General features: G+C 43.1%; 1 protein-coding gene across 1 annotated transcript; it reads right to left on the bottom strand.

The window, feature by feature from the left end:
• Nucleotides 1-242: 242 nt before the first annotated feature.
• LOC149981448 (protein broad-minded-like) lies at nucleotides 243-27,214 on the bottom strand. Its single transcript, XM_090183040.1, has 13 exons — nucleotides 27,176-27,214; nucleotides 26,787-26,960; nucleotides 20,276-20,380; nucleotides 20,016-20,123; nucleotides 19,135-19,222; nucleotides 18,925-19,043; nucleotides 14,975-15,103; nucleotides 13,256-13,325; nucleotides 10,080-10,208; nucleotides 6,626-6,695; nucleotides 5,728-5,758; nucleotides 2,107-2,247; nucleotides 243-488 (listed from the first exon to the last, which is right to left on the bottom strand). The coding sequence occupies exons 1-13, from the start codon at nucleotides 27,212-27,214 to the stop codon at nucleotides 243-245; spliced, it is 1,449 nt and encodes a 482-aa protein (XP_090039166.1).
• Nucleotides 27,215-27,344: the final 130 nt, after the last annotated feature.

Here is a 27,344-nt window from a genome sequence, read left to right as displayed (position 1 = left end):
ACTGTCCAACTTGAACCAAGGACAATGAGGAAATTGCGTAAGCATGTTTCTGTCTAGCTGTATTTGAGGTAAAATGCAAGCTACAATTCATCACAAGAATATCTCCAGATAAGACCATGATATAATATTTTAGTCAAACTACTAACAATCTGTTGATGGAGCTGGGACTCAGTTGTTATCTCTCGTGGACAAATTCACTAGCTCTAGCTGTATGAATATGACTGTACTCTATGGAGAGTGACTCAGTGTGTCAGGGCTTTGCGGTGCCGCAGGTAGTGTGACTGACAGCCAGCCAGACTCACCTTAAGGAAGACCCGAAGGTCCTGGGTCTGCGTGTGCTGCAGGTGTTCCAGCACGGCCACACACATGTACACCTGGTAGGTCAGCCGCATCACCACACAGGTGGACACGTAGTGGCAGATCTCAGACCAGTCCAGGTAGTTCCAGAAACACTGGCACGGCCAGTGCAGACACATCTGGAAAAACACCTACCCACATTAAGAATGTAAACCAGAAAATGACACAGATGAAGGGATGATATTAAGGGTTATGAATGTTTTAATCCAATCCACATGACTTGGAGAAATAAGTACTGAGTCTTTGAGACAGTGGTGTTGTGGAGCATGCTGAGTGGTTGTATGACGTCTATCATGTGCTTTACCTACTGGCGCTACAAAATTAACTGGAGAGCTTGACTCTAACCATAATTAACTGTCTTGTTTCTCTACCCAAGATACTGAACCACACAGAGGACAATCATTATTTTCAATGCATAATGTATTGTGATCAAGCTCCTATCTTGCCTAAATTAAAACAATGACAACTTCTAATTTGTTTTTGTAAGAACAGATTCATCCTTAAAGTCAACAGTACACTTGACACCCTTTATAGGTCTTTCTAACTGTCTTTTCAAGGTCTTCTCAATAACAGTATTTTGAAGGGAAAGAAGTGACATTCAACTTGAACTATTCAGTCAGACAGAGCTAAGGCCAGTCCCAGACTGTTCTGCTAGCTCCTCCACCCACTCACTCCACACTGCAATTTACTCTGTATGTTTACCACAGGAGGCTGGTGAAGGGAGGATGGCTCATAGTAATGACTGGAATTAAGTGAATTGAATCAAGGAAACCTTGTGTTTGATGTGTTGAGACCATTCAATTTATTCCATTACAGCCATTACTATGAGCCTGTCCTCCTGAATTAAGGTGCCACCAGCTGCCTGTGATGTTTACAGTCTCTGAATATCTCTCCTAGCAACCCCAGATGATGTGGCATAGCTGCAGGTGCACAATAATATATTGCCATTCCTGATGGAGGGGACCTCACCTGAAGGTCAGTTTCATTAGTGATTCCTGCTTTGTCATGTTATCAAAACGTATTATGTCATAATTTCATTCATGGCAAGAACATACTGGATTGATATATAGAGGTGTGATTGGGAAGGTGGATGCAATAGTTTGCACCCAAGGACTTTAAATCTATATTGTAAACTCTTTAGCTTTAAGATACTCAGTCCCTGTTGACACATACGAGATGACAGTCGGCCTGGAACACTGAGCCAAAAGAAGATGAGATCAAAAATAAGACTTTCAAGGTGAACTCTTTGTTCGGACATGAACGTTTACGTCAAGGGAATCAAGTGTAGCAAGCCGAACAGCAGAGGGATTCTGCAACCTCAGTTCTGAGCTTCTTTATAGAGAATATGTGTGGCTGTGACCTTGTAGAAAACGTATTACACTGTTTCATGAAAAATAATTTCTATTCCATTTCAATGGTTGAAACCAAGGTCAAAATAGTAATTACGGGTATCCATTTGATTATAATATAATCCTGTGAAAACAGTGGAAAGTGAAAGGACATAGGGTGATATTGTACCTGGGAGGGGCTAAAACCGGACATCCTGAATCCTGTGAAAACAGTGGAAAGTGAAAGGACATAGGGTGATATTGTACCTGGGAGGGGCTAAAACCGGACATCCTGAATCCTGTGAAAACAGTGGAAAGTGAAAGGACATAGGGTGATATTGTACCTGGGAGGGGCTAAAACCGGACATCCTGAATCCTGTGAAAACAGTGGAAAGTGAAAGGACATAGGGTGATATTGTACCTGGGAGGGGCTAAAACCGGACATCCTGAAGGTAGAGAAGACCAGTGGCATTTCAGGCTTCAGCAGCATCTCTACATAGTGTGTTATACATAAGTAGACTGGATAGATGCCAGACTCAGCAATCTCCATGTGGAGGTGAACCTAAAAGGCAAATGAAATAAAACATGTACAGAGCAGAGAACTTTAACTTAAACCTGTGAAAATTCAGACAGACAGCTGCTTTGTCTGATTTTCACTCCTCATTTCCCTCAAAACAACAGAATTGTCAGAGCCTGAATGCGTTCGAAGAATGCAGTATGTGTGTGTGTGTGTATGTTCACTGGGAACACAGTCAATTTGCTACTACTACTTAATTACTTGTCCCTGTTTTCTGAGGTATTGACAGGATCAATCGCATCAAATTTACAGAGGATTTCTTCCACCGCTGTTTAGAAATTCTCCTTCATTGGCAACATGGTGTGCATACTCCCATCTGTCTGCATACATCCTGATTTGCATGCACTGCTGCTCGGATGGCAGAGCTATGAAGAACTATAATCATTTGTGTAAACTAGTCCACGGTAGCATTACCATTTTCAAGACATATTCTTACCCCTGAAACTCTATTAACTTCAGAGTATTCACCAGCATCTGCAGAGAGAGATTGCCGTTTCCACATTTTATGGGGACAATGGTAATGACTATGCCACCATAATCTCATCATATTCACCATTTCCATCAAGAAAACATGAGGCATTAAGAATCCCTAGTCTGCAAAGATACAAACGATAACATAACTCAAAACGTGTATGATTTGGCTCATGTTGCATAAATTGGGGCGAGAATATTTAGTATTAAAATGCAACTCATCTTACCAATGCACAGCCATACAAACGACAGTATTTCATAATAATCCAATTGCAGCAGGATTCAGTAGAAGGTCCCACCAAATGAAAGAAATGTTTATCTCCTTACATACTTTTCACATCCTCTTTCTTGATTACTCCTTAAGCTGCATGCAAATGGGAGGCAGAGAGAGACAGAGGAGAGACAGCAGAGACAACTAAGTTCTATTCGTCAGACTGGAGGCCTCTTGGTATTCAGTCCCTTCCTGGGAGAGCGAGGGGTGGGCTGCTGGACTCATCGATCCGTGGAGCCTAGCAGGCCAGAGGAAGGCCGATGTGAGCAGGGTTGTAATTTCTTATTCAACTAGGCAAGTCAGTTAAGAACAAATTGTTATTTACAATGACGGCCTACCAAAAGGCCTCCATCGGGGACGGGGGCTGGGAATAAAAAATAAAATATAGGACAAAACACACATCCACGACAAGGGCGACACCACAACACTACATAAAGAGAGACCTAAGACAACATAGCATGGCAGCAACACATGACAATGCAGCATGGTAGCAACACAACATGACAACAACATGGTAGCAACACAACATGGCAGTAGCACAACATGGTAGCAGCACAAAACATGGTACAAACATTATTGGGCAACAGCACAAAGGGCAAGAAGGTAGAGACAACAATACATCACGCGAAGCAGCCACAACTGTCTGTAAGAGTGTCCATGATTGAGTCTTTGAATGAGAGATGGAGATAAAACTGTCCAGTTTGAGTGTTTGTTGCAGTTCGTTCCAGTCGCTAGCTGCAGCGAACTGAAAAGAGGAGCGACCCAGGGATGTGTGCGCTTTGGGGACCTTTAACAGAACGTGACTGGCAGAACGGGTGTTGTATGTGGAGGATGAGGGCTCCAGTAGATATCTCAGATAGGGGGGAGTGAGGCCTAAGAGGGTTTTATAAATAAGCAGCAACCAGTGGGTCTTGCGAAGGGTATGACAGTGATGACCAGTTTACAGAGGAGTATAGAGTGCAATGATGTGTCCTATAAGGAGCATTGGTAGCAAATCTGATGGCCGAATGGTAAAGAATATCTAGCCGCTCGAGAGCACCCTTACAATTCAGGACAGGTCACTTCACTGAGCAGCCATTACGAACACAGGCTGTAAAACAGTGATCACTAAGGTCGTTACAGAAAACCCCAGACTGATACATATCAGGATTATTTGTGAGAATAACATCAAGGAGACATCAAGTAGCCTTTGCTGGGTGTTTGGAGTCATACTTTGTGGGATTGGTAATAATCTGAGAAAGATTTAGGGAGTCCCCTTGCTTTAGGACTTGGTCAGGAGGTTTAAGCATGTCCCTGTTTATGTCACCTAGCAGGACAAATTCAGACTTAGTGTAAGGGGCCAGGAGAGAGCTTAGGGCAGGTACGGTACAGGCCGGTGCAGATGGAGGACGATAACACCCAGCAACAGTCAAAAAATAGCTATTTGAAAGTTTAATGCGTAAAACCAGCAAATCAAATTGTTTGGGGACAGACTTGGTGAAGACAACCGAGAACGGAAGGTTTTCCTTGGTAAAGATTGCTATACCCACCACCTTTGAAAGATCTGTTTAGCAGAAAAAGGTTATAACCAGAAAGGTTAACATCAGGGTTCAAAACACCCTTCCTCAACCACATCTCAGTAATGACCAACACATCTGAACTGATCCATTTTAGGTAATAAACTTCTAGTATTAATGTGCAGAAATCAGGCTTTTACGAGAGCAGAAATCAGTGAAGCTGATATCAGAGAACAAGTCAAAATTGGGGTTAGCAACACTAGATGGGCCAGGGTGCACATGTACATTTCCAGATACCATCAGCAGTAATACAATCAGGGCACGGCAGAGGACAAGGAGAGCTCTGCAGTGTTGATTTATGACATTTGAATGTGCATTAGATGGCAACAAGCAGAAAATGCCAGGGGATGGTCTCTGAACAGCAGGAGGGGGCTTCAAAGGCCTCTGGATTTAGGTGGGGTAGGCTGTGAGAATCTCCTGACATTTTTGGGCTCAAAGGATTTGACACCTCTCACTTCAGACCTCAGTGCTAATTGAAGTTGTATCTGTTCTGTCGTAGCAAGCTCGGTAGCCTTAACTTAGCATTCAGTCCTTATAAAGTAAAATATATAATTGTAATGCATTTTTCTTCTTGGCTCTCAAAATAGCTTCAGACTAAACATTACTCACTCAGTTCCAGATTGGATGGTGTTTCAGGTTTATGTTGCTTGTTTGCCAGAGTATATGCTGTGTAGCTTGGAAATAGGAATCTTTGGTTGTAGGGATCTTTCCAGGTAATTTTGTCAAAAATCAGGTTGTAGGTTTGGAGTTTTGATTTGGAGTGAAGGTTATGTTGTGGAGGGTAGTATCCTGCATATGTCCTTGCCAAAAAATCCAAGTCTATCTAACTCTAAATCTATCTTTTTGAAAAAACATGCAGAAAATTATCTCTCTTTCCATTTCTCCAGCCATGAGTCAAACCAGTCGTGGCAGGGTTAGGCTCCCTGCAGAGTGTCTGGTGGCGGGTGTCAAGGAGAAGCTCTAACAAAGTGCAACATCTGGGCCTGTCTGACTGCCCCCCCCCCCCCCCCCCTCTAATGTTAGGGAGAGGTCCACTACAACAACCACAGCATCGTACCTAGCTCACCACAGGTCAGTCTCAGTAGGCAGCAGGAGAGAGGGGTTACAGATTGAGGGGGCTGAGGCTGGACCCAGTGGGCCTTCTCAATGTGATTGACAGGCACGTACTACAGGGGAGTGGAAGCGGCCAGTCATGATGCTAAACAGAGAAGTATGAATCAGAATTTAAAACAGAGCATAACCATGAGAGGTTCTTACCAGGGAATAAAGAGAGGAGTCTCGGCAGAACTACAGGTGTCACTCTGTTAAGGAAAAGGTCAGTTTCTAAAAGCCTGAGTGTTCATGATGAGTCCTTGAAAAAAGACATATCTCTTCTACTTCTGAGGGAGAATAATAGAGTTATCACTTTACTGACCCTGGAATTGTCTGTGGAGGCTAAGTCAGTCCCTTTGTGATTCGTGCGGGTGTCAAACATAGATAGCTGATAAGGATACAACGCTCCGATGTGAGTTTAGCTCTCTGTTGAGAGAGGAGCTCTTGGTAAAGCTTCACCAAAAGACAAAGGTCCTGCTCGAATTCATTACTCAATAACTTCAGATATCTCCCATACCTACAAACAAACACAAACTGACACAAATTCGACAGGGCTCTACTGATCTTATGGTGGCCGATGCCACAAAGACATCACAAAGTACGTTAGAAAATATTCAGGATTCTAGATCACACTTTGACTCATTTATTCAACAAATTATGAGGTGTGCAATCAGAAGAATTAGGGAAAATGGAAGGATATAATTAGCACAAATGAGCCTTGTTTTAATGCTCTTCTGTTCATTAGCATATTGCCCAAAGACAGTATGACCTATCTTAAAGGAGTTCATAGAAAGTTGAATTATTGTTCTAGAATGTCTCTGTAATACCGCTGATCACCGTATAATTCTGTAATCATTTTAGTTATGTTTATTGGTCGCTGAGTACCCTCTCTGAGAAAATGGCTGGTGCTTACTGGGGGGATTGAAACAAAGCTGCAAGGTTCAGTTAGACTTTGAGGATGCAGACGGCGTACCTGAGAGAGGTCTGAATCCCCAGCTGGTCCACAGATGACAGGCTGCCAGCCTTTACGCCGCTCTCCGATGCTATAAAACAAGGCAATAAAGGGATGGGAAATTACCAGGGGTTTACACAATCGTGCTCCCCAGCCATGAATAAAAATTTAAATTCAATGACTGCGGCAAAGCAAAGAGAACGTGGCTTTGCCAAAGCTCGTTCATCTGGCGAAATGACACGAACCCTAATCACACCTCTATGTGATACACTGCAGAAACGATCAGACGAGAGATCTGTATTCATCATAGAAACCAATGCATGCTTTAATTGAGAAAATGACCTTGATGAGAGTGAAGTAAACCCAGACTGACTGCTGCAGTTCTGTGGAAACTACTCTCCCCTCCGTATTAATGTCAGCGAACCCCACTTCCTGATTGCAATTACAATCTAATGGAGATGAATGACTTCTCTCTCCTGTCTGCCATTGTTGCCTCTTGATAGATGAGCCTGTGAGAAATGCCTGGGAGAGATGTGGAGGAGCTCACAGGGTTAAGGCTCCAGAAAATGGCTCTGCTCCGCACAATGGCAGCCCCTGAACTTGAGCAAATCTCTGAGCCTATTGTTGATGTCAATCACAAGCCATGACAAGAGAGGGAAAGAGAGTCAAACCACACTGTCTATGACAGCTGCTCCCCTGATGGACCATTTTGTGAGAGGAATAACTTGACAGAGGAAAGGAGAAAACAGGGCATGGGAGCGTGTGTGACTGAGGGGGAGATGGAGAGTTTTTTTCCCTTTCTCTATGATTCACCGTCCATTGTGAGCTACAGCCCAAGAGTACAGCTCCGTTCTGATGAGCATATCTCACACAGAGACTCCAGTGTTCGTTTGGCCTGAGTTAAGCAAGCGAAGCGGGGAAAGAATACATTCTGAACATATATGGTATTGATCCAGACGTCAGGACTAAAACACCTACAGGTCTCAATTAAACACGGACTGACCTCTACACCTGCAGTATGTTACCAAGTCAACCATGTATTATTTCACATTGACTAACAGAATTGTACAGGAACACATAAAGGAACACACATAAGGGAAGGGGTCTCACAGGTTATAATGGTATGCTATTAGCCTTTAGGTTTCAGGGAACCATAAAACTAAGCTCCACAAAAACATGAAAACAAAGATTTTAAAATCAACACCAATGCCTTAAAAATGCCAGACCATCATTGACTGGACTGAAGTTACTGAAGCAAGCTCCCATCAATAAATAATGGGCAACATTGAGGTCTCGGTGGACCCTGGAAACATTAGTGTGTGTTGATAGCATTATGAGGCCAGTTCGGATGAAAGAGCACCAAGGCACTGAGGATCCTTTGAGCTTCAAGGGAAAGTTAAATACTGTAACTAGTGATGAGATGGAGAGAATGCGCTTACAATTTTCCTGAGTGAGGCCTCCACTGAACAGTAAATAACCTGCCTTTGGATTTCTGGACAAACAGCCAGATGTCATGATGGAGCACTTTGTACAAGATAAATAATACATGCAAAATGATTATAACACTGGGGAAAATAACAATATTTGAGTTGCATTTAAAAGGTTTGGTTCTATTTAAGTGGTGGATGCTGATTTGTCCTGTCATTAGATGTCCACACAGATGAGCGACTCATCACTAATTAAAACACAGTTAATTATAGATAACAAAGCTGTGAAAGTGACGGGGATGGAAGCGTTTGTTCTATCATTTGCTCTTTACTTGTAATTAATAAAAGTGTCACCACTGGAATAACGTCAAGACAAAATTCATACAAATTTAAGATGTGATGAATTTTTAAGCAGTTTATGAATAATGAACAAGAAGTCTGCATGAAGGACTGGGAGGTCTACCGACATTTCAGTAAGGCACTTTGGGTGGGAGACTGTGAGTGGCTGTCAGGGTAATATCTCCATTGTCATTCCTTTACAAGATAAAAGGGCCCGGCGCAGGACACACACCTTTCCACATCAATTAAATGTAAAGGTCAGAGGGAGATCGTTTTCTGACATGGTATGGAAGCATGTCGACGTCATAGGGCTGCAGCATGTTCCTGCCAGGCCTGTCTTTCCTCTATGTTCCACAGACACGCCCCATGGCAGACAGTCTCTCTCTCTCTCTCTCGCCCACTAGGCCCAGGTAGACCCTGAGGGGCTGGGAGGGAGACAGTAAGCTCCTCAGCTCACCCTATCCTTTGTATTTTGCAGGGGGGAAGAAATGCTCTGACAGCAAAGCAGAAAGGTGCCTTCTCCAGTAGATCAGCCAGGACTGGTGAGGAGACAGGAAACACACAGTAGATCAGCCAGGACTGGTGAGGAGACAGGAAACACAGTGGATCAGCCAGGACTGGGGCGGAGACAGGAAACACACAGTAAATCAGCTAGGACTGGGGCGGAGACAGGAAACACACAGTGGATCAGCCAGGACTGGGGCAGAGACAGGAAACACACAGTAAATCCGGGGCAGAGACAGGAAGGGGCAGAGACTGGGGCAGAGACAGGAAACACACAGTAAATCAGCCAGGACTGGGGCGGAGACAGGAAACACACAGTGGGTTTTAGGAACATCACAGAGGCCTTGGTAAAGCCATTTATCTTCAATGCTACATCAGGCAAGTACAAATTGTGCTGCCTTTATTATACACACAGCAGGGAGAATAGTAAGGTAATCAAGCATCTTGTTTATCTATTATATAACGAAAGGAAGCTCTGTGTAGACATTTTTTCTTATTTCTAAGATACATCAAAAGCCTTCGTCCTGGGTGCTTATTTGTCTCTGAATGAAATAAGCAATCAGGAAGTCTCTTACTCTGTACACCGCAATCCCTTCACAACCAATAACTCAGAATGGAACTCTTTGAAGTGACATTCAGAGGAAGCAATTGAACACACAATGACATGAATAGCAACCAATCAATGACATAAACACCCTCAGAGAGTGCAACAGTACAGTACATGTTACAGTAAATTAAAATCTTATGTGGGTAAATTAGTCATCTTTACCGTCATTTACTGTTACCCAGGCAAAGTGATCATCTATACATTTGCAGTTGTAGGCAGAAAGATATTGGTTCTTCATTATATAGTAGTCTAGCAGCAAACCCAATATGGGCCTATCATTTCATCCACTGACAAATGTATCATCCATTTATTCATGGGAATGTAATGGACTATCAAATGTTAACAAACTCTGGTCCCTGTCTGTAGTTTGAATATAAAACAGATGAGTTATAACCCAACAGCGCTATAATTCTCAAATACATTGTGGATTGTAGCATATTGGAATGGCAAGAACATTGAAACATGGATTCCCAGGTTTTATTGATAAACTATTCAAAATCATTTTTTTTTCGCTCTGACCATGTGACCTGACCAGTAATAACCTGACCAGTAATATCTTTAAAAATGTTTTTATCTACATAACATCATAATATATCACCCCCATTTGCTGAGACAATGTTGGACTTGGTGGTCATGACTTTACAGTATTGTCTTCTACAGGTATCCATCCAGCTCCCATCCTTCTCTGTGTCCTTGGTGGAGGCCAGGAAGGCACTTATCTCAGAGTCTACAGACAAAACCAAAAGACATCACTCACTCACTGACTACCAAATGCAATCATTCATATCCTACTTTACTTTCAGGAGAGCCTATAGCCTCTATTATGCAATCAGAGCCATCTTTTATTTCAGAAACCCTGACCTTTTAAACAACATTGACATTGTGTCTGAATCTAAAGTACCACCTCACCTCACAGACATTTGTTTAGAATTTCAATTAGCCTCTCTAGCCTTAATCTCTAATGTCAACTAATGCTTGATGTTCCCATTCAGGCATTACATTTCAAAATTTCTTTTTTTTCAAGGCCTCTACTGATTAAGGGGGTATTGTTTGTATTGAGTGCTTTGAATAGCCCACGTTTATATATTTACACGACAGGCAAAGCAGAACTGTAATGAAAGGAAAGGTTTTAAAGCATTAATTAACCAGGGGAGGATCCTTGGCACCAGGTGGAGATCTTGTGGCTGAATGAACAGCATTGTTCAAGAGACCCTGTCCTTGCCCCCAACTCCACAGCTAATGACAGACATGCTCACCCAAACCCTTCATATGAGAACTTCAAACAACAAAATCTTGATTCACCTATCGGAAGATTATTGCTGCATAACTAATACCCTTACCATAGTCATGCAGAAATACACTACATAACCAAAAGTATCTGGACACCTGCTTGTCAAACATCTCATTCCAAAATCATGGGCATTAATAAGGAGTTGGTCCCCCCTTTGCTGCTATAACAGCCTCCACTCTTCTGGGAAGGCTTTCCAGTAGATGTTGGAACATTGTTGAGGGGACTTGCTTCCATTCAGCCACAAGAGCATTAGTGAGGTCGGGCACTGATGTTAGGCGATTAGGCCTGGCTCGCAGTCAGCCGACACTTGACATCGCACACGGTGATCTTAGGCTTGTGTGCGGCTGCACGGCCATAGAATCCCATTTCATAAAGCTCCTGACGAACAGTTATATTGCTGAAGTGGCTTCCAGAGGCAGTTTGGAACTCAGTAGTGAGTGTTGCAACCGAGGACAAACGCTTTTTACCATTCTGTGAGCTTGTGTGATCTACTTCATGGCTGAGTCGTTGTTGCTCCTAGACATTTCCACTTCACAATAACAGCACTTACAGTTGACCGGGGCAGCTCTAGCAGGGCATAAATTTGACGAACTGACTTGTAGGAAAGGTGGCATCCTATGACGGTGCCACGTTGAAAGTCACTGAGCTCTTCAGTAAGGCCGTTCTACTCCCAATGTTTGTCTATGAAGATCGCATGGCTGTGTGCTTGATTTTATACACCTGCAACTAGTTTCAGGACTTCCTCTTCTTTACGTTAAGCCAAGGGGTGTGAGTAGAAGATAACTGACCTTCTGGAGGGCCCTAGGGGGAAGTCTCCTCTCCGATAGTCCTCCAATTGCACTCATACGCACCAGGATGTGGTTCCTCTCAACAGACCATCAATGATGAAGATGGGAAAGGGGATACAAAAATGGGAGGAGAAATTAGGTGATCTCTAATTCATAAACAAAACTGCCGTGCATGCAGGCACATTTATTTCATGACCAGACAATTCACAGCATTTCAATTCATGACCAGTCACAATATCCATTATGGAGGCATTCAAAAGACACTTTTGGAAATGGCCTTTTGTTTACGCTTTATTTCATTTTACTGTGACAAGGCAAATGATCAATTTCTCATTTTGTCGTGATTAGACTACCGGTGGAACCACAGCCTGTCATAACATTATGAGGCACAGGAAAACAAACAGCTTTTCAAATACACTTCACCAGACAATGTATCGGTGATGTTGTCCTTCTGACATTGCAACAACATGTCGTAAATGTTGTACTGTGACTTCAGATGCAGGAGGGAGTCTAGGTTGCAGCATCACACACTTAGTAATCTGAAAGTACATGAAAATACATAGATAAACAAATGTCACTTCTCAAGGACATACAATTACAGATCGTACAGACTTATAAAATGAGTTAACCATTTGATTTAGAGTGCTTGCTCTGAAAACCCATTGGGTCTAGCTGCCTACTGCCTTCAGACCTGTAATGGACGGTATGTTGTATTTTTTCCCAGGTCTTATAAAAGTTATTATTCGTTTCCGCTCGCCTGCCTTATTGCCTTGTATATCAGCAGACTCCACAGAGGGCCAAGCCAGAGTGCTTTGCATAATAGGGAGAAAGAATCTCTAACTGAATTGTGGAAATAGATTTCAACATTAACGCAGCAGTTGAGAGTAATACATCATGAAAGCGGATGCAGGCGGGATGTGACGGGGACATAACAACGGTGACATAAAACAGGCAGGTGGAAGTGAGCAGTAAAACAGGACAACCCTGCGTGTCATTGTTAAGTGACAGATATTTCCCTCCCTAATGGCTAATAATGATGGGATTTACTACAGAGCAGTCTGTTCATATCAGCCTTGTCTCTTTGCTGTGACAGTAACACAAGCCCATTTTATAGGGTTTGGGCAGCAACACAACATACTGAAGTTGTAATCAACCAAAATGTGCACAGCTGGGACCAAAGCAATCTTGGGACACCTGGAAGCAATTCAAGATAGCATTGTTTCAACACAGACACCAAACTGCAGGAATGCAAGTTATTGTAAACAGGAAAAAATACCAGTCCTAGAACAGAAATAATTAAACTATTCTAATCATTAACTATAAGTGAAAGATTCCGTAGAAGCCAGTCAGGAGCCAGTAAACATTACACATGTTCGTCCTGCATTCAGGGAGTGAGGAGCTCCATATTTGTTCATACCATTAGAAGGCTCTGATTAGGAGTGCAGAATGAGGGCAATTCATTATCATTACTTTAAGCATGACAACTGGGAGCCAACGTGCTGCTGAAATGAAAACGGAATAAAACCGCTCAAGAAAATTACACAGCCGCATGGTTTTGTCAACAGGAAGCCTTCCTCCTCCAAAACAACAGCCTCTTAATTGATCTATTTAGCATATATGGTGGAGCTGAGCAGGTCTCTCCAAAGAGAGTGTAGCTCAGGCTCTTTCATCTGCAGTCTCCGCCACCGCGCCAACCTCCGCGAGACACCAACACTGACTTGCGCTCCCTTTGACTGAGGTGGCCATCGCTAAGGATTCCCTTTGACTTTGACATGAAGATGGAAATGTGATCTGGTTAAGCAAGGAGAGGTGCGAATTGTTGCCCTGATGGAGCATCCTGTCAAAGCAAAATTATTCATTTCTGTGATGCTGTGAACTGTCATCACGCCCCCAGTGTCATGGGCACCTTCAGTCATTCAATTTGATGTCCACTGGAAGACAGAATGGCATTGTGAGTTCTGAAGGCTGTCCATTTTCCACCTCATCCTTCACTGTTTACCAGATCAAAATCTAACCTTTATGGTTTCAACTAGTTTCAGCCGGAATGAACTGTCTCTAGAGTCTACAGTTCTTTTGAAGATGTAGCTGTTGTGTTCACTTCGGGACATCAGTGCAGAGAAACCCATAACAAACTGTGAGCTAACACCCACTCAAGCCGGTCCTTCTTCCTGTGATGTCCCGCCAGCCACTCCAGCGACACACTGACAGCTTTGACAGTTTTTGGGTGAAATGAGGACGTGAGAAAGGACAGTGGCTCAGTAATGATGACCTCTCCCCAGAGAGACAAGAGAGAGGCAGAGGCCATCCAGTGACATGTCTATAACCACTGGAAGTGTGGTTTAGTTAAAGTGAAAGCACCAGCTGTGTTTACACTGAGGCAAGTTAGTGTTTGTTTGGAGTGTGTGTGGAATACATTGCCCTTTCCAAAAGTATTCTCCGAAGAGGTTTAGTGAACCAAAAATAAGTGAGCAATATAAGCTAAATAAACGTTCACATCAAATCATGTTAAGAATGAAAAAATCGCTACCTTTATGGTAGCTTTAATAGCCATGGTGGGGTCTTATCTGTTGTAAATGCATTAGTGTTATATTAATGAGTCTTCTCTGTGTCTAAAAGAGGGACTCAGTACAGCAATACTTAATTCAACTAAGAATGCTTTTCAAAGAAAAATAAAATAGACACGACTCAATTCTGAGAATAGCTCTTTTCATATAGCGGAATTATTATATCAGGCAGTCCATGTGGTTTAAACATAGCATAAAGCAAAGAGTCAATCTCATATTGATCAATGGGTGAAGGATGTATGAATGCGACACAACAGGCTAATCAGATGGTAAACCACACAATGTATGCACTGCTGTGCCTTTGTGCTCCTGCTCCCCATTCATTCTGAAAGGAAGATCGGAGAACAGAATTCATCTTAACTCAGGCCAAACGTGTGAGATTGCTCATAGCTGAACAGTGAATGAATTTTCACATTGAATTCACGGCAATCAGCCTATCAATCAAATCCTGTGGCAAAGAGGAACAAAACAGTGAAAAGGATGGAAAGATTGTGATGATGTGAAAGGTAGATAATGAATTCTTACCTAAATACTGATAACGTGCAGTAGTTATTGATTTGGCTGTCTGTAGAAGCACACGTCCTTTTTGCACACAGTGTAAGTATGCCCTCCTATGGTAGAACCTGGGACTGCAACCACACCTTATCTTTCATATTGGCTGCATAATCTCAACTAAACATTCTTCTCTTTCACATTTTCAAATATTTTAAACAACCTATGTTATTTATGGGGAGCATCCTCTGAACAAACTGATGTGAAACCGTATCCAACCTAAGAGTCATACAAGTGTATGACAAGTCAAGCATTCTCCTCGTAGTGTGTGAGGGTCAGTGTTGAGGTCAAGACTCACTGTGGGGGAGATGCGCATCTCCCTTAGGTTGTACTCAGCCTTATTGGGCAGAGACTGCTGTCCCAAGAGCTCCCACACAGCATGGGGGGGGGGGGGGGGGGACAGCAGGTTGACCATGGACAGGAACGACTGGGGAGCAGGAGGGGTCAGGGCAAATCAGTCAGACATAATTTTATTGTTCTGAAAAGCGAAGGTCAAGATTACATTAGTTTGGTTTTATGACAAGGTCTGGGTGCAGCAATTGTTTTTGTTTCTTTCCTACATTCTATCAAATCAAATGTATTTATATAGCCCTCAGCTGATAGGTCAAAGTGCTGTACAGAAACCTAGCCTAAAACCCAAAACAGCAAGCAATGCAGGTGTAGAAGCACGTTGGAAAAAGAGATTATAACAGAACATGGCCAAGATGTTCAAATGTTCATAAATGACCAGCTTGTTCAAATAATAGTAATCACAGTGAACAAGTCAGGGTTCCATAGCCGCAGGCAGAACAGTTGAAACTGGAGCAGCAGCACGGCCAGGTGGACTGGGGACAACAAGGAGTCATCATGCCAGGTAGTCCTGAGGCATGGTCCTAGTGCTCAGGTCCTCCGAGAGAGAGAAAGAAAGAAAGAAAGAGAGAAAGAGAGAGCATACTTAAATTCACAAAGGACACCGGATAAGACAGGAGAAATACTCCAGATATAACAGACTGACCCTAGCCCCCCAACACAAACTACTGCAGCATAAATACTGGAGGCTGAGACAGGAGGGGTCAGGAGACACTGTGGCCCCATCTGATGATACCCCCGGACAGGGCCAAACAGGAAGGATATAACCCCACCCACTTTGCCAAAGCACAGCCCCCACACCACTAGAGGGATATCTTCAACCACCAACTTACCACCCTGAGACAAGGCCGAGTATAGCCCACAAAGTTCTCCGCCACGGCACAACCCAAGGGCGGGGCGCCAACCCAGACAGGAAGACCACGTCAGTGACTCAACCCACTCAAGTGACGCACCCCTCCTAGGGACGGCATGGAAGAGCACCAGTAAGCCAGTGACTCAGCCTCTGTAATAGGGTTAGAGGCAGAGAATCCCAGTGGAGAGAGGGGAACCGGCCAGGCAGAGACAGCAAGGGCGGTTCGTTGCTCCAGTGCCTTTCCGTTCACCTTCACACTCCTGGGCCAGACTACACTCAATCATAGGACCTACTGAAGAGATGAGTCTTCAATAAAGACTTGAAGGTTGAGACCGAGTCTCCGTCTCTCACATGGGTAGGCAGACCATTCCATAAAAATGGAGCTCTATATGAGAAAGCCCTGCCTCCAGCTGTTTGCTTAGAAATTCTAGGGACAATTAGGAGGCCTGCGTCTTGTGACCGTAGCGTACGTGTAGGTATGTACGGCAGGACCAAATCGGAAAGATAGGTAGGAGCAAGCCCATGTAATGCTTTGTAGGTTAGCAGTAAAACCTTGAAATCAGCCCTTGCCTTAACAGGAAGCCAGTGTAGGGAGGCTAGCACTGGAGTAATATGATACATTTTTTTGGTTCTAGTCAGGATTCTAGCAGTCGTATTAAGCACTAACTGAACTTTATTTAGTGCTTTATCCGGGTAGCCGTAAAGTAGAGCATTGCAGTAGTCTAACCTAGAAGTGACAAAAGCATGGATTAATTTTTCTGCATCATTTTTTGACAGAAAATGTCAGATTTATGCAATGTTACGTAAATGGGAAAAAAGCTGTCCTTGAAACAGTCTTGATATGTTCGTCAAAAGAGAGATCAGGGTCCAGAGTAACGCTGAGGTCCTTCACAGTTTTATTTGAGACAACTGTACAACCATCAAGATTAATTGTCAGATTCAACAGAAGATCTCTTTGTTTCTTGGGACCTAGAACAAGCATCTCTGTTTTGTCCGAGTTTAAAAGTAGAAAGTTTGCAGCCATCCATTTCCTTATGTCTGAAACACATTCTATCAATTCAAATGGCTTAAAAATGATTTTGAGTGGGGGAATAAGGAATTCGGACTATAGAAATTTAATCAATCAGTCTCTAGAGATTTATTCTGCATGCAAATAACCTACTTCTTCTCAACAAAAGGATGACAATTACATTCATATCTGCTACAGACAGTGTGTATTGCTGTAGGGGTATCAGAGGACTGACATATTGATAGATCACACTCAAAGTGATGCACAGAACACCAACTGTTAGACTTCAGTGCAGCTTTTGACATTGTCGATCATAGTCTGCTGCTGGAAAAACATATGTGTTATGGCTTTACCCCCCCTGCTATAATGTGGATAAAGAGTTACTTGTCTAACAGAACACAGAGGGTGTCCTTTAATGGAAGTCTCTCAAATATAATCCAGTTAGAATCAGAAATTCCCCAGGGTAGCTGTTTAGGCCCCTTGCTTTTTTACATTTTTACTAACAACATGCCACTGACTTTGAGTAAAGCCAGTGTTTTTGTATGCGGATGACTCAACACTATACACGTCAGCTACTACCGTGACTGAAATGATTGCAACACTCAACAAAGAGCTGCAGTTAGTTTCAGAGTGGGTGGCAAGGAATAAGTTAGCCCTAAATATTTCTAAAACTAAAAACATTGTATTTGGAACAAAACACTCACTAAACCCTAAACCTCAACTAAATCTTGTAATAAATTATGTGGAAATTGAGCAAGTTGAGATGACTAAACTGTTGGAGTAACCTTAGATTGTAAACTGTCATAGTCAAAACATATTGATGCAGTAATAGCTAAGATGGGGAGAAGTCTGTCTATAATAAAGCGATGCTCTGCCTTCTTAACAACACTATCAACAAGACAGGTCCTACAGGCCCTAGGAAAATTGGGCCTGTAAGGACTTAGGAAAATTGCAATTGGCTCAGAACAGGGCAGCACGGCTGGCCCTTGGATGTACACAGAGAGCTAATATTAATAATATGCATGTCAATCTCTACTATACATACACATGGATTTAGTACTGTAGATATGTGGTAGTCGTGGAGTAGGGGCCTGAGGGCACACAGTATATTGTAAGATCTGTGAATGTATTGTAATGTTTTTAAAATTGTATAAACTGCCTTAGTTTTGATGGAACCCAGGAAGAGTAGCTGCTACTTTGGCAGCAGCTAATGGGGATCCATAATCAAAACAAATACAAACTGTGAATACATGAGTAGATTACTTCCTGTAGATTAGTGAATACAAAAGACTGGATTTAAATAAAACATGAGAAAACAAGAGCTAGGATATTTATCTGGCAGACACCGTTATTTAATTTAGGGAATAAATCATACCAAAACAGATCTAAAAACCCACATTGTCATTCTTGCAGGTCTGGTGTCTGTCGTTTTTATCTATGGCTGGGCTGGTTCCTATCTTGTCTGAATATGGTATAGACCAGGGCTAGGCAATCATTTTATCTCGAGGGCCACACCGGGATTTCACAATTTCACGGACGGATTTGTTAGCCCAAATAAATTTGCAGTCCAGAAAAAGGACAGTTATTTGAAAACGTATACTGCAGGTCCATTAGAATTTCTATATACTTTTTGTATCTAGTTTTAGACGTTCAAGAGTGGCCTGAGGTGTTTTTTATCCCCAAATAATAATTTCCCAAACCAGATTGAATTGGCAGTATGTTGCCCATTCTTGGTATAGACCTACCATTCACACACAGCCTTTAACCATCCACCATGCAGAGCTAACACAAGGGCAATACTCATAACACCAACTTCAATCAGAGCACTGCTCACTGACATCTGCCAACTCAGATCAGCCATTCATCCAGTTTTGAGCACTCTATTGGTCTCTGTAGTAAGTCCTCTCTGACCTCATAAGGAAGGCTGACTGTGTATGTCAAGGCCGAGTTGTCCTGCTGATTGTCCTCAGGAGGTATCATAAGGAAACCATGAGTGTGGAAGCACACAGAACTGTAAAAAACTGAGAAGATATTTTACCTTCACACAGCTGCTGTCAATGAAGTCCATTCGGGTGGACTTGGGGTGAACGACCCTCACATCCTCTCTCCCACACTCCAGAACCGACCACAGCTCCACCACTAAGGCCTGCACGAAAACTGCCAGAACATACTGAGCTGTAATTCATGTGTAATGTGCAATAATTGTATTTTCAAACTGCTATCAGTACTGTCATGTAGTAGCTAGTACCTGAGCTGTGTAATGCCACCACACCAGGGGTTGTTGCTGCTACCTGTGTCACCATCACACCGTAGCCAAACTTGTCACATGGTCTTGCCTGGAGGAAAGTGTGATAACTGATTAAAAGTAGGCCATGATTGTTATTAGCCAAAAGCAATTTACTATCTTGCATAATCAAGTGTGTGTGTGTGTGATTCCTCATTCTTTGTGTGCAGTATATTTGTTTATTATTAAAATGGGAACACATTAGTTAGGCCAGAGGCATTATTCTATACTCTGGGATATTGAAATGGCACTCAAGTGTATAAATATATTTATGTTAATTGACTTTATGTAAATCTCTAGCTCAAACAATTGATAGAAAATGAAGATACAAGTAAAACAATATTCCAAGCACATTTCACCACTATCGTGGATTAATCAAAGTAATGGGCATTTACAAAAAAATAGGACTACAAGCTGAAATGGAAGATTTAAAACATTTAGAAAATGTAAACACTGATTGATTTAATGTGTAAAGATCCTTAATTAATTACAAAACAAAAAAAATAGATTAGTTTAATTAGAATACGGAGAAAAATGTATGCAAAACAAGGGGGGTAATTAAAAGCGCATGTAAACAATTCTAGTCATTTAAAGCAGCAGGGATTTCTGCCCAGGTTTTCAGTATAAGATGCATACACTGGGCAGTAAGGGTACTTAATGAGAGACTAATAAATCTCATTCAGTGTAATAGTGTATTATGATATACATACAGTACATAGCTGGGCGTCATAAATACTAAGTACAGAAGTAGACTTAATTTTGCCTATTCATCCCTACCACGGTGTTGATTCTCAATGCACATCACCAGTAAGCAATAAGAGTTGACTATAACATGGTAATAATACCTGTAGTTTCTTGGTGAAACTGGAGAATGCTGGAGGAGCAGCAGGCCTTTCGGAGTGGCAGAAAAGTTCAGAAGGTTCAGGTTCAGGAAAGTCTCCTCTCAAACCACTCTGTGTGGATTGACAGCAGAAGGAAAGTATAACGGGAAACCTCATTATTTCCCCATCTTATTTATCCTTCTTAATTAACAACATGCCAGAAGGGTGACTGAAAATAAAACCACAACATCATTATCATAGATCCACAAGCACCCTTTGCCTACAGAGGGAGACACTAACAAAACGAACATATTCTCCAGCTCCTGAGAGGATGTAGAAAGGATGGCTCTGGGAACCGGGGTGGGATCTCTTTCTGACAGGGAGCTCATCTATGATAGGGGGAAAAGAACTTCAGAGTGAGCCTTTGTAATTCTCCCCTGAACTCGTACACTGAACAGCAATAATGAGGAGTTCAGCAGTAATATTAGGGGCTCTGAATCTCATTCCTCCAGCCTTTCTACCTTCCTCCATAGGAGCACAGGGCTCACAGGGATTAGTTATTAGCAGAGTGGAGAAAGTTCTCTTCTGTTCTCCTCCATTGCCTGCCTGACACACTACATCCCTCACATAATAATGAACTTGGACAATATCCCACTGGGCACAAACAGGTTAAATCAATGTTGTTTTAAAGTCATTTGTAAACGTATTGTGATTTGGAATCTACATGGAAAATATATATATATTTTTTAAGTAATTAACTGTCGTTTTGAGGGTGAAATTTCAACCACAGGATTATGTCATCATGGTAACCAAATTTTAACAGACAAACCTTGTATAAAATATGTTGAGTTCGTACCTTGAAAATGTCAGATCTTAAATGTTATATCCACTATCAGAAGAAGAAAACAATAGCCTTGGCAGCAGGGTTTTAACCAAGCCCTGTTTAGCTTTTAGAATTGCCACTGACTATTACCAATGTGCTATTATGAAAATGACATTGAGAGAGCTCTTAATAACTAAATATATTCAATGTTGCTATCAATGTAACGGTTTTCTAGGTGTGAAGGAGAGTCGGACCAAAATGCGGCGTGTAGATTGCGATCCATGTTTATTAAATTGAAGCAACACGAATCTAACTACAAACACTACAAAATAATAAACGTGGTGTACATAAACACAGAACAAGGACACTAAGGACAATCACCCACAAACACACAGTGAAACCCAGGCTACCTAAATATGGTTCCCAATCAGAGACAATGACTAACACCTGCCTCTGATTGAGAACCATATCAGGCCAGATATAGAAATAGACAAACAAGACATCCAACATAGAATGTCCACCCAGCTCACGTCCTGACCAACACTAAAACAAGGAAAACACACACGAACGATGGTCAGAACGTGACAGTACCCCCCCCCCCCCCCCCCCCCAAGGTGCGGACTCCGGACGCACAACCTAAACCTATAGGGGAGGGTGTGGGTGGGCATCTCTCCGCGGTGGCGGCTCTGGCGCTGGACGTGGACCCCACTCCATAATAGTCTTAGTCCACCTCTTTAGCGTCCCTAGATAGGTTACCCTCCTTAATGACAGCTCGGGACAGAGGGGCAGCTCGGGACAGAGGGACAGCTCGGGACAGAGGTAGCTCGGGACTGAGGGGTAGCTCAGCACTGAGAGGAAGCTCAGCACTGAGAGGAAGCTCAGCACTGAGAGGAAGCTCAGCACTGAGAGGAAGAGTCTGGTTGACTGGCGGATCTGGAAGAGTCTGGTTGACTGGCAGATCTGGAAGAGTCTGGTTGACTGGCAGATCTGGAAGAGTCTGGTTGACTGGCAGATCTGGAAGAGTCTGGCTGACTGGCAGATCTGGAAGAGTCTGGCTGACTGGCAGATCTGGAAGAGTCTGGTTGACTGGCAGATCTGGAAGAGTCTGGTTGACTGGCAGATCTGGAAGAGTCTGGTTGACTGGCAGATCTGGAAGAGTCTGGTTGACTGGCAGATGTGGAAGAGTCTGGCTGACTGGCAGTTCTGGCTGCTCCATGCTGACTGGCTGCTCTGGCTGTTCCATGCTGACTGGCTGCTCCATGCTGACTGGCAGCTCTGGCTGCTCCATGCTGACTGACTGCTCTGGCTGCTCCATGCTGACTGGCGGCCCTGGCTGCTCCATGCTGACAGGCGGCCCTGGCTGCTCCATGCTGACTGGCGGCCCTGGCTGCTCCATGCTGTCTGGCGGCCCTGGCTGCTCCATGCTGACTGGCAGCCCTGGCTGCTCCATGCTGACTGGCTGCTCTGGCTGCTCCATGCAGACTGGCAGCTCTGGCGGCTCCTTGCAGACTGGCAGCTCTGGCGGCTCCTTGCAGACTGGCAGCTTTGGCGGCATCCTGCAGACTGGCAGCTCTGGCGGCTCCTTGCAGACTGGCAGCTCCTTGCGGACTGGCAGCTCCTTGCGGACTGGCAGCTCAATGCAGACTGGCAGCTCAATGCAGACTGGCAGCTCCATGCAGACTGGCAGCTCCATGCAGACTGGCAGCTCTATGCAGACTGTCAGCTCTATGCAGACTGGCAGCTCCTTGCAGACTGGCAGTTCTGAACAGGCGGGAGACTCCGGCAGCGCTGTAGAGGTGGAAGGCTCTGGCAGCGCTAAACAGGCGGGAGACTCCGGCAGCGCTGGAGAGGAGGAAGGCTCTGACAGCGCTGGACAGGCAAGGCGCACTGTAGGCCTGATGCGTGGTGCTGGCACTGGTGGTACTGGGCCGAGAACACGCACAGGAAGCCTGGTGCCGGGAGCTGCTACCGGAGGGCTGGGGTGTGGAGGTGGTACTGGATAGACCGGACCGTGCAGGCGCACTGGAGCTCTTGAGCACCGAGCCTGCCCAACCTTACCTGGTTGAATGCTCTCGGTCGCCCTGCCAGTGCGGCGAGGTGGAATAGCCCGCACTGGGCTATGCAGGCGAACCGGAGACACCGAGCGCAAGGCTGGTGCCATGTAAGCCGGTCCAAGGAGACGCACTGGGGACCAGATGCGTAGAGCCGGCTTCATGGCACTTGGCTCAACGCTCACTCTAGCCCGGCCGATACGAGGAGCTGGAATGTACCGCACCAGGCTATGCACCACCACAGCATAACACGGTGCCTGCCCGGTCTCTCTAGCCCCCCGGTAAGCACAGGAAGTTTGCGCAGGTCTCCTACCTGGCGTAGCCATACTCCCTGTGAGCCCCCCCCCCCCCAATGCATTTTTGGGGCTGACTCTCGGGCTTCCTTCCGCGCCGCCGTGCTTGCTTCGCCAACTCCATTCTACGATAACCTTCCGCGCACTGCTCCATCGAATCCCAGGCGGGCTCCGGCACTCTCCCTGGGTCGACCGCCCACCTGTCTATCTCCTCCCAAGTAGTATAGTCCATTCTCCTGCTGTCCATAACGTCCTCCCATGTCCATTCCTCCTTTCGCTGCTGTTGCCCGTTACCACGCCGCTTGGTCCTGTTGTGGTGGGTGATTGTCCTTAGTGTCCTTGTTCTGTGTTTATGTACACCAGTATTAGGCTGTTTCGGTTTTCGTTACGTTTATTATTTTGTAGTGTTTGTAGTTAGATTCGTGTTGCTTCAATTTAATAAACATGGATCGCAATCTACACGCCGCATTTTGGTCCGAATCTCCTTCACATACAGAAAACCGTGGCAATCAAACTCATTCCAAAGGGTAAGTTTAACAGAGCTGCTCAAATGTATCCATACTTTATCACTCATGTATCATCAATTATACTAAAGTCATCAACAGCTACTGTTTCAATTCAACACAGGGTTCAACAAAGAATAGACAATACAATAGACCTAGGGTTTCAAGCTCAGGTTGAATTAAAAGTGTATTCCGTTGTCAATGCAACCAAATATCACCATTTGAAGGAGATATCTTCTGCTTGGATAGTTCCATCTGGCTTTAATTACTAATAATGTATATGTTGGAATCACGCCTTCATCTCAACCAGTGGCACAGATTGAAAAATCTCCTTCAAATGCTGATATTTGGTTGCGTTGACAACCAAACACAAATCAATATTCCTTTGTAATCCAGTAAACAGCCTACAGATAAGGCCATTTTACAAACTAATGTAACATTCAATTCAACCTTAACATGAGGTAAACATCCATGACCACATTGTGAGGTTACTGTAAATATACACTTCTTATGTAATCATACAAAGCGTGCATGTTGAAGATAGAATACATAGGTCGTCGCAGGTCTGTGGAGATCTTCACAATTGCTGTAATAATCTGTGCAGGATCACGAACGGCATTGATCACTTGCACCATGTACTTTTCATCTAATTTCAACTGTAATCCAAGTAATTTGGTTCTGCCATTAGATGAAGCACAGTGATAACACATTCATCTGTTGTAGAAATAAACAAAGTATCTTTGTATTCCCATTTGAACCTTGCTGTCCTTCTAAATGGCTGAAATCACAGTGATAACGCTTTTAGGTGACTTTTAGGTAACTAATCCAAACATCTGACATTGTTGTTACATTGGAATTTGGTTGTGCTTTAGATGTTTGAAAGCATAGTGATAACACATTACGAATTCAACTAACTTGTTCCTCATTTTGAGTGGGAGAAATTGAACACAGGTTTTCATCTCATTGATGTCACACCCTGATCTGTTTCACCTGTCTTTGTGCTTGTCTCCACCCCCCTCCAGGTGTCGCCCATCTGCCCCATCCCCTGTGTATTTATACCGGTGTTCTCTGCTTGTCTGTTGCCAGTTTGTCTTGTCAAGCCTACCAGCGGTTTTCCCGTACTCCTGTTTTCTAGTTTTCCCGGTTTTTACCATTCTGCCTGTCTGCCGTTCTGTACCTTGTGACACTGCCCTGGATTACTGACCTCTGCCTGCCCTGACCCTGGGCCTGCCTGTTGTTCTGTACATTTTGGACTCTGCTCTGGATTACTGACCTCTGTCTGCCCTTGACCGGTCTTTTGCCTGCCCAGTTTTTGAAATAAACTTTTGTTACTTCGAACTGTCTGCATCTGGGTCTTATCCTGAGGTCTAATAATTGACCAACATCTCAACCAAATATTACCCAATTATCCACGTTGAAATGACGTGCTGTACCTAGTGGGATGCTTATGTTCAAACATTCATGATGTTTGGTTTGTGAAGATAAACTGTTGTTCTGGGAATTGCAAGGGCAGTTGAGAAGCTCTAATTGAGAAGTGAGACCATGGATGATTGGGGCTTGGGATCAACAAAACACAGCCTATCCATCATAAAGTTTGTTTTTTGGTAAACTCTCAAAATATTATTCTAAATATTTTTGAAGGGCGACTCATGTAAAAGGAAGTGGATTGCTCAGATGTTTTTCTACACCCAATGAAATAGTTAATGTTTAATTCACATGTTTGAGAGAAGACTAGTAGGGTGGAGTTTGATATGTGAACTTAGGTTAAGGATTACATTGAATTCATATCAGTTCTCTGCTGCCAATGACTGGAACGAACTGCAAAAATCACTGAAGCTGGAAACTCATATCTCCCTCACTAGCTTTAAGCACCAGCTGTCAGAGCAGCTCACAGATCACTGCACCTGTACATAGCCGATCTGTAAATAGCCCATCCAACTACCTCATCCCCATACTGTATTTATTTATTTATCTTGCTCCTTTGCACCCCAGTATCTCTACTTGCACATTCATCTTCTGCACATCTATCACTCCAGTGTTTAATTGGTATATTGTAATTACTTTGCCACCATGGCCTATTTATTGCCTTCGCAGTTGTAAATGAGAACTTGTTCTCAACTAGCCTCCCTGGTTAAATAAAGGTGAAATAAAAAATAAATATTGATAAAGGCATAGACGATGGTTCATGATAGCCAACAGCATATCATAAGTGCTAGCTGGCAAAAAGTAATCAAAATAGTAAAACTGCCAATAAACGTACCCTAAAATATTCCTTTCCAACATGTCTTGCTAATGTAACATTGTATTGGTCGATAACTTGATATAGTAGTATACAGTGGTGTAAAGTACTTAAGTAAAAATACTTTAAAGTACTACTTAAGTAGTTTTTTAGGGTATCTGTACTTCAATATTTATATTTTTGGCAACTTTTACTTTTACTCCACTACATTCCTAAAGAAAATAATGTACTTTCTACTCCATACATTTTCCCTGACACCCAAAAGTACTCATTACATTTTGAATGCTTAGCAGGACAGGAAAATGTTCTAATTCACACACTTAAAGATAAAATTCCTGGTCATCCCTACTGCATCTGATCTGAAGGACTCACTAAACACAAATGTTTTGTTGGAGTGTTCCCCTGGCTATCTGTAAATTTAAAAGACAAGAAAATTGTGCCGTTTGGTTTGCTTAATATAAGGAATTTGAAATTATTTATACTTCTACTTTTGATACTTAAGTATATTTTAGCAACTACATATACTTTTGATTAAAACTAAATACTTTTTTAAACTTTTACTTAAGTAAGACTTTACTAGGTGACTTTAACTTGTACTTGAGTCATTTTCTATTAAGGTATCTTTACTTTTACTCAAGTATGAACATTTTATACTTTTTCCCCCACTGCATATATTTTCCCCCCACGTAGCATATATTTATTTTTTACTGACGACAAAGCCAATGAACAGATGCTTTGAGTTACTGGGTCTGATTTAAAAGAACTGCCCATAACTGCAATTTGTATTGCAATTTGTATTGCCAAACTCACAACAAAACAAAGTACTTTAGTTTAACTGTAATATGATGGAAATATTGCTCCCTTTTTGGTAGAGTGAAGACACTACCTTTTTCAAGGCTGCAGCGATGCACTCAAGCAGGCCATAGGGCCTGAGCACCTGCAGTCCTTCAGATGTATTGTACATCTGCCGACACACAAAGATGAAGGCCCCGTTCACACCAGGGCATGTCTCTGCCTCCTGTAACAATGGCAGCTCTTTAGCCAGGAACCTCTGGGTGAACTGGAAGATCACAGATCAAATAGCCTGATTGATTACCTGATCCACCTCAAATGTTTACTTTTAAGTAACAAGCTTTGATGTTTTGGTATCAACAATCAAGAATTAAAAGGCCCAGTGCAGTCAAAAACATGATTTCACTGTTTTTTATACACTGCATTTGGAGAGTATTCAGACCCCTTCACTTTTCCACATTTTGTTACGTTACAACCACTCACATCAACGGCCGTCTGCACTGATAACTTGCAAACACTCATGGGATAGCGAAAAATAAGTTTGGCTACAAAATGCTGTCCCTTCGTTAGAAAATGTCAGCCACTGAAACCCCGTTCATCCTCAAAAAAATGCAGAGTTAATCTTACCAAAAACTATAAACCTGTAGCTAAT

Source organism: Oncorhynchus mykiss, chromosome 8, assembly GCF_057628025.1.
Source record: "Oncorhynchus mykiss isolate SJ-2025 chromosome 8, ASM5762802v1, whole genome shotgun sequence".
Lineage (NCBI taxonomy): Eukaryota > Metazoa > Chordata > Actinopteri > Salmoniformes > Salmonidae > Oncorhynchus > Oncorhynchus mykiss.
Note: the sequence above shows the minus strand (reverse complement) of the source record. Positions and strands in the feature narration are given on the sequence as shown.